This window comes from Verruconis gallopava, assembly GCF_000836295.1.
Source record: "Verruconis gallopava strain CBS 43764 unplaced genomic scaffold supercont1.40, whole genome shotgun sequence".
Classification (NCBI taxonomy): domain Eukaryota; kingdom Fungi; phylum Ascomycota; class Dothideomycetes; order Venturiales; family Sympoventuriaceae; genus Verruconis; species Verruconis gallopava.
The window spans coordinates 211,440-219,074 of NW_015622176.1; the positions used below are offsets into that span (position 1 = coordinate 211,440).

General features: G+C 47.3%; 3 protein-coding genes across 3 annotated transcripts; all 3 read left to right on the top strand.

The window, feature by feature from the left end:
• Positions 1-580: 580 nt before the first annotated feature.
• PV09_08424 (uncharacterized protein) lies at positions 581-1,729 on the top strand (the record flags this gene model as incomplete). Its single annotated transcript, XM_016362316.1, has 1 exon — positions 581-1,729. The coding sequence occupies one exon, from the start codon at positions 581-583 to the stop codon at positions 1,727-1,729; it is 1,149 nt and encodes a 382-aa protein (XP_016209951.1).
• Positions 1,730-5,323: 3,594 nt separating this feature from the next.
• Positions 5,324-6,406, top strand: PV09_08425 (uncharacterized protein; the record flags this gene model as incomplete). The annotated part of the gene is made up of 3 exons (XM_016362317.1): positions 5,324-5,802; positions 5,974-6,197; positions 6,315-6,406. 3 exons carry the CDS (start codon positions 5,324-5,326, stop codon positions 6,404-6,406), a joined length of 795 nt encoding a protein of 264 aa, XP_016209952.1.
• A 199-nt stretch (positions 6,407-6,605) lies between these two features.
• On the top strand, positions 6,606-7,544 carry PV09_08426 (uncharacterized protein; the record flags this gene model as incomplete). The annotated part of the gene is made up of 3 exons (XM_016362318.1): positions 6,606-6,653; positions 6,699-7,119; positions 7,168-7,544. The coding sequence occupies exons 1-3, from the start codon at positions 6,618-6,620 to the stop codon at positions 7,542-7,544; spliced, it is 834 nt and encodes a 277-aa protein (XP_016209953.1). The 5' UTR covers positions 6,606-6,617.
• Between the last annotated feature and the right edge of the window lie 91 nt (positions 7,545-7,635).

Genomic DNA, 7,635 nt, shown 5'->3' on the forward strand with positions numbered 1-7,635 from the left:
ATCGTGATGGTTACGCGATGGATCACAACGGCTGCTAAGGCATGAAAGAAGAAGAAAATGACGTCGATTCAGAGACTGATTTTGACATGTAAAGTCCGTGTTAGGTCCGGCCGCAAAAGCCCGATCACACCCCCAGTTTTACCCCTTTGGGGTCTTGTCAATGCCACAAAGGGAGTGTGTTAATCAGAAGTTGATCCGTTGAACTGATAAACCGATAGGTAACTCACTATGTCGCTGACTAAAGCTGCATCAAGCCTAGGAAGCAAACGTGGTGTAGCTCATTCCTTCAATGACACTTGCCAGAAGGATACTTTCCACAAAGCAGAGGCAGCTTCCAAAGACGAATGAGTCTAGACAGTGCGCATTGTCACGGATATTAATCTACGTGTGTTCTTCGGGCAAAAGCCTTCGCATCTGGCGCTGGGTATAAATGGACAACGCAAATCATCGAAAGAATGGACAGGCAGTTTCATTACCAGATCAACTTCAATCGAGCCCAAGACCTACGCAAGCTACGAACTCGAATACACAGTAACCTGCTAATAATCCTGTAACAAGAGGATACTATTCTAAGAAACCCATGGCAGAGTACGCGAAGCACAACTTGCCTCCTACATTCGAGGGCTTGCAGTTCTCTTCCCCCACCGAGCCCGCAAAAGTCGTGCAACTCCCGACACCACTACCGACAGCAGGATCTGTCATCCTCCGACCATTGTATTCTAACATTGTGTCCTACGCAAAAGAAGTCTTCAGCAATGGAAACCCCAGAGGATACTCTTATCCCCTGCCATTGATTCCAGGAACGAATGCGATATGTCGCATTGCTGCTGTTCCTCAGGATACGCCCTATCTGAAACCAGGGATGCTGGTTTACGCCAGTGGTGTGATAAGACCAAGAGATAACACACTTGCGATGCCTCTTCTACAAGGAATTCACATGGGACTTGTTCCTGAGAGCGAAGCCTTGATGAAGGGGGAATGGAGAAATGGTACATGGGCAGAACTCGTCAAGGTCCCAGCAGAGAATGTTCATGTGCTGAACGAAAAAGTTTTGATCAAAGACCTTGGTTACAAAGTAATTGATCTTGGTTATATCAGTACTTTGATGGTCGCATATGGCGGCCTGAGTGACGTTAGAATTCGCCCTGGAGAGACCGTGGTTGTCGCTCCGGCAACAGGAAATTTCGGCAGCGCGGCTGTATTCGTTGCCTTGGCGATGGGTGCAGGAAAGGTGATTGCAATGGGTCGAAACACAGAAAAGCTGAGGGAGATACTCGAGGGTACCGACAACAATCGTGTCAAGATCGTTCCTGTGACTGGAGATGTGGATGCGGAAACGGCAGCCCTGCATGCACATGGCCCCATTGATATTTATTTCGACATTTCGCCTAAGCTCACCTCAACTCCATCTTATCTGAAGGCTGGCTTCGCTGTACTCCGACCGAGGGGCCGAGTCAGCTTCATGGGTGGGATGCGCGGCGACGTGGAGATTCCGTATCTCACATTCGTATTTAAAAGCTTGAGTCTTCATGGAACATTCATGTACACTCGAAAGCAGACTGATGAGCTCATCAAACTCGTGGAGACAGGCATGCTTCCCCTTGGTAGCCGAGCAGGATTTCAAGCAACAGGAAGCTTCCCCCTCACGAAGTGGGAAGAGGCCTTTGACCATGCATTTGACAATATGGGACCAAAGAAAGCAGCTTATTTTGTAGTCAACGAGGAGTAGACAAGCTTTATTTGCAAGCATAACAGAAAAACTCAACACGTGTCGCAAAAAAGCGAATGAAACTACATATTGCTTGAGACACTTTTCGCACTTTTGTCCCACAATGACCTTGGCCAATGTCTAAATATCTTTAAATATCCTCAGCTTCTGCACATAGTGCTTTAAAGACGGTGTTCCCCCAGGGGGGGTGATTTACGCGCCCGCATTACCCCGTCATATGATTACGCGGTACCCTACCCAGATTCTGGTTCGAACAACTTCCACTCTCAGTAGAACTAGCAGAACACTATATTTGAACTGGTTAGAACATAAAAGTTAAACCCTGGATCTCGCATCAGAAGCATGTATGACTCCATTCCATGATAGCCCGGCGACATGCCCCAGTAAGCAGGCTCCTCCACGCTACAAGGTTTTGTCTATGTATAGTATAGAACGAAACATGGAGATGCAATAATAACACCGTAGAGTACATTAGTGCTTATTCTATCATATCAGAGTTGATGGACTTGATGGTCAGTCATCAAAAACGTCCTGCCTTGACCAGACAGTACAAGATAGCATCAGGAACTCTATAAAAGGTTTTGTTCTCATGATCTGACTTTGCTACGACCAAGAAAAAATCAGAAAAGTAGTCCCCTGGAAATTTCAACGAGATGGAGAGCCCCAGTGCGCCACGGAGCAGTATTGATGTGTAAGGTTTTATGCCGTGGGTTAGGTTCAACTCTGACTTTCCGGTGCAGTTTGATCATCGGTGCAGGTCCTGCTGGCCTCACAGCAGCTACATGGATGGCGCACCTTGGTATTAAGGCTCGAATTGTGGATAAGCGGAGCGATAAAATCAGCATTGGTCAAGCAGATGGAGTACAAGCACGCACCCAGGAAGTGTTTGACAGCTTTGGGTTTGCGGACCGACTAGTGAAAGAGGGTAACCCATGCGTTGAGACATTCATTTGGGTATGCTACTGTACTCTTCTGTGTGCTTCAGCGGTTGGAGAAAATTACTGACCTTGCTTCATAGGTTCCAGATGGCAATGGTGGCGTTAAGAGAATGGGCGGCGGCCCGTTCGACATGTCTGGAATCTCTGAATACAAAGTCCGCACCCTAATGCAAGGAAGAATCGAACAATTTTACTTGGACAACATCAAAAAGTTCTCCAACATTGAAATTGAAAGGGCCGTCATCCCAGTAAGTCTGGAAATCGATGAATCGAAAGCCGAAGATGTGACTGCGTACCCGGTCACAGTTCGGCTCAGACATCTCACCGCCACGAACCCAAGAGAGTCACAACCGACCACAGGCACCATTCACAACGCTCTATCTCAAAGCAACCATAGTAATGATGACACGGAAGAAATAATTGCAAAAAGCGAAGAAAATGGAGACGTGGTCGAGATCGTGAAAGCCAAGTACGTTATCGGTTGTGACGGTGCCCATAGCTGGACAAGACAGCAAATCAGTTCTGTCTTGGAGGGTGATAGCACAGACTACATTTTTGGTGTCGTTGATATCATACCCATCTCAGATTTCCGTAAGTCTTCAGAGTTGTCCCGTGTGCAAAGGCTAATGAGCTTGGTACAGCCGATATCCGAAAGCCCACAAGCATTCATTCTGCTGAGCACGGGCTTATGTATACTATTCCTCGAGAAAGGAGGATAGTTCGATTTTACGTCCAGCTGGAGGAAGTTGAACTCGACGATCGAGGACGGATAGACCATTCCAGTGTTACTCCGGCAGCCATTGTGGAAGCGGCACGAAAGATTTTGTTTCCGTACACCCTGTCATACAAACACTGTGAATGGTTTACCGCCTACCGAGTAGGACGACGGATTGGCACGTCGTATCAGAAGTCTAATCGCGTTTTCCTTGCAGGAGATGCGGTGCATACTCACTCCCCTCGTGGAGGTCAAGGGATGAATCTGAGCATTCAAGATACTTACAACTTGGGGTGGAAAATAGGGTTGTGTGTGAAGAACGTGGCTGACAGAAGTATTTTATCAACCTATGAGAGTGAGAGGCGGCAAGTAGCTCACGACCTGATCATTTTCGACCGTCTTGTCGGAGATCCAGTTACGGGAAAACACGTGTCCAATCAGAACATCGAAAAAATTGATCCTACCAGATTAGGAATGCTATCTGCGGCCTTCTATGGTGGGTTCACTGTAAACTACGACCAAAGCGTGCTTGTCATGAAAGAGAAGGAAAAGCAAAAGGGCGTTGCCTGGACTAAGGATGTGACGAACAAGATTGAAGTCGGCATGCGATTCCCAAGCTTACAGATCGTCCGACAAGCTGACGCTTCTGTTTGGAGATTCCTGAACTGGATGAAAAGTGACGGACGCTTTCGAATCATTCTTTTCGCTGGTAACATCAAGAATCCAAGCCAAATGAAGCGTATCGAAGCGTTTTGTGATGCACTTGGGAATGAAAACTCGTTCTTGAAACGCGTTACACCACGAGCAGGAAAGATTGATTCAGTTATTGAAATCCTAACTCTGCATTCGGGCCCACGAATGGACACGGAACTCTTAGATTTTCCTTCCCTGTTACGACCTTTCGATGAAGAGATAGGTTGGGACTATAACAAAATCTTTGTTGACGATGAAACATATCATCATGGACATGGTCAGGCATACAAAAACTACGGTGTAGATCAAGAGAGGGGAGCGGTTGTCGTTGTGCGGCCTGACCAGTACGTGGCATTTTGTGGTGAGATAGAGGATGTACCAAGCTTAGAGCGGTACTTCACGTGCATCCTACTGGATGCCCAGTGATTCCTGAAACTTAGGCGTTAATCTCAGTTGCTAGGTGCACTATTTTCGTAATTTTGAAAGTGAAATCGAACTCCTAATTGAAGCTGGGCGGAAAGCGTTCTCTTTACAGCAGGGTACAAGTACCAGATTCTACTTGCGGCTGCTGACGAACTTTCCCTGATTACATGCCAACTCCCTTTCCCTCACGTATACCCCACGGGTAGAATGCACTGATGCAATGGCTCAGGCTCGGGAGCAACAGGGCAAGCTCGAACGACTCCGGGAAACGCCGAGATCGATACGCGTATTTCTGCGGAGTTGTGATTTTGCATGCTTCAGCACCGAAGCGCTTCGTTGCACAGGTAACTCCACACATGACTCTACGCATGACTTCACGTATGACTCCTATGATGGTATCGTTAAGACCTTGTTTTTCCTGCAGAGCACGTAAACAAAAATGCGATAAAACGCAGCCGACTTGCTTGCGTTGTGCTCGGTCAGTCCGCATCCGTTCCGAGCGATCAACTTCTCATGATTGATAGGCTCTTACTCAGATGCAACTATGAGAAAGAAACGACATGGCAAGTTGAATCCACCGGACCGAATTGGAGGTTCACGGAAGTGCTGCGGTGCAGAGATGATAACGTAGATATTGACATCCATCGCTGGATGCAGCAAGAATCGAGCTCCATTACCAATGTCGTCCAAAGCTACTTGAAATCCTGTCACCGTTGGCTTCCAATTCTTGACAGCACATCGATTCAGCAGCATTTGGCTCAGCTTGACAAAGATTGCCCAAACATACAAGCGCTCATACTCGGTATCTGCACCTTAGTCGCACCAATGAAAACTGCTGAAGATATCCTCTACCCTGCCACCCAAGCACATTTCAGGAATTGCCAGCGTGTGCAGCCTATCTCCATTGAGCTAATAAAAGCTGGAATTCTCATTGCTACTTATGAATATGGACAAGCACAGCCTGGAACAGCATATTTGACCATCACCGCCTGCAAAAATATGATGAAGTCCTTGGGGATTTACCCTTACAGTCTCCAAGGGGCCGCTCAATCTGAAGAATTCAAGGCGTGCTGGACGGTTGCACTCTTGGAAAGGCAAGTTAACAGCTACTACCTGAGAAACTCGCATAACAAACTTGACAGGATAATCAGTCTCAAGTTAGGCCTCCAGTTTCTCATCTCCGATACATTGCCGGAAGTTCCAGATGAAAATGACTCATTCGCACAACAGATCCGGGCGACTTTGCTACTAGACCGTGTCCTACATTCCATGGACATTCCCGCCAAAAAAGAACAATATCAGGGGTATGGACTACAAATAGTATACTTCCTACAAGGTCCCCTCAGTCAAGAGGTAAATGAACTTGGGTCTTGCTGCGAGGCTGTCGCAATAAGTGTCAGGTATGCGTGCACCCTATCCAGTGACTTTTCTAAGTGTTATAGTACATTTCTCTATTTGCATAACAATTGCTGCAGCCTACCCGGCATTGACGTCATCTGTCAAATTCTACTTGAGATGGTTCAAGAACATGTCGAACGAGTCGACGTAGTTTCAACAGCTCGTCATGGCGATTCGGCACCATGGTCTGTTGAGATGGTGCGTCAGGCAACCGCTGTGCTAGAACGGGAGAAAAAAAACGTTCAAACGCATGTCTTCAAGTCATTTCTGCTTAGGCAGTCCGTACGATGGAAGATCGCTCGTAAGTTAAATGCACGAAGCTGAGATTGATCGTCAATATCAAACTCGAATTCAGGTTAACGCTTATCATACTCAGTAAGCTGATACTATAATCATAATCATATGGCCCCTACTCCAGGCAGCTTTTGTAAAATGCGTGACATGGCCGCGCTCAGCGGTCAAGATCAGCGATCGTCTAGGCCCACCGAGGCCTACTACCGACCTCTGTGACCGATCCCTGCAACGGACCAATCTCGCCGAACCCTGTCCGAACCCTGTTACTGAACCCGGAGGTCGCACACCATCACAGGGACACGGCATGGTGCTTCCATTTGAACGCGACCTTAGACGCGATTGCGTCAAGTTTGTCCGAGCATCAAAGAGTATATAATGCGCACAAGACCTGCACTTCAAAAGAGCAACAAGGACTGGATCATTGATCATGACGCGAAGTATTCAAGGCGTCATTGTACTCGGAGTGAGTAGTCTTCACAACACGTCTTGCATATACTTATTGGTTTAGGCATCTGGCGATGTTGGTCGGGAAGTTGTGAACGCATTGCTGCGAGACCATTTTCGCGTCACCGTTGGGGTTAGAGATGGATCAAGCCGAAGCACCAGTCTGCCCGCCAGTGTACGCACAACCGTGATCGACTACAATAGCCAGGAGTCGCTGGAAAGGGCTTTCCGTGGTCACGATGCCATAGTGGAAACATTCAATCCGACTGTTGCAGTGCATCAAGATACGATTGTTCAGGCTGCGATTGCCGCGAAAGTCATTCACTTGATCACACCTGACTTCAGCACAGACACATTCAATGAGAATGCGGACGAACTGATGATTTTTGAACCAAAATTGAACGCACAGCGCGTGCTTGAGGTCTATGCCGCCACTGGTGCGATTCAATGGACTGCGGTCATTACAGGACCTTTCTTTGACTGGGGTAAGTGACCAAGCACCAATTGTAACGTTCCTGACGTTGAAATTGTAGGAATACTGAAAAAGGTCTTCTGGGTTGACAAAGATACAAAAGAGGTCATCATATTTGGAAGCGGTGATCAAAAAGTAAGCATGTCTGCGATTGATATGAGCGGAAGAGCTGTCGTGGCCATCCTCCGTGAGCCTCAGAAATTTTCCAATCGGGCAGCATACTTTGCAGACTATACCGTAAGCAACAATGAGCTGTTGGCCCTATTACGGGATATCGACCCTAAAGGAGAATGGAAAAGCAAGAATATCCCGATATCATCATTTTTCTCTCAGGCTAAGCAATTATGGGAGCAAGATACAAAGGCTGGAGTTAAGGATCGCCTCAATTCAACCGCTTATCAAATGCTAGGAACTTACGGTCTGTTTGAGGAGGGTTAGGGTTAGGGTTAGGGTTAGGGTTAGGGTTAGGGTTAGGGTTAGGGTTAGGGTTAGGGTTAGGGTTAGGGTTAGGGTTAGGGTTAGGGTTAGG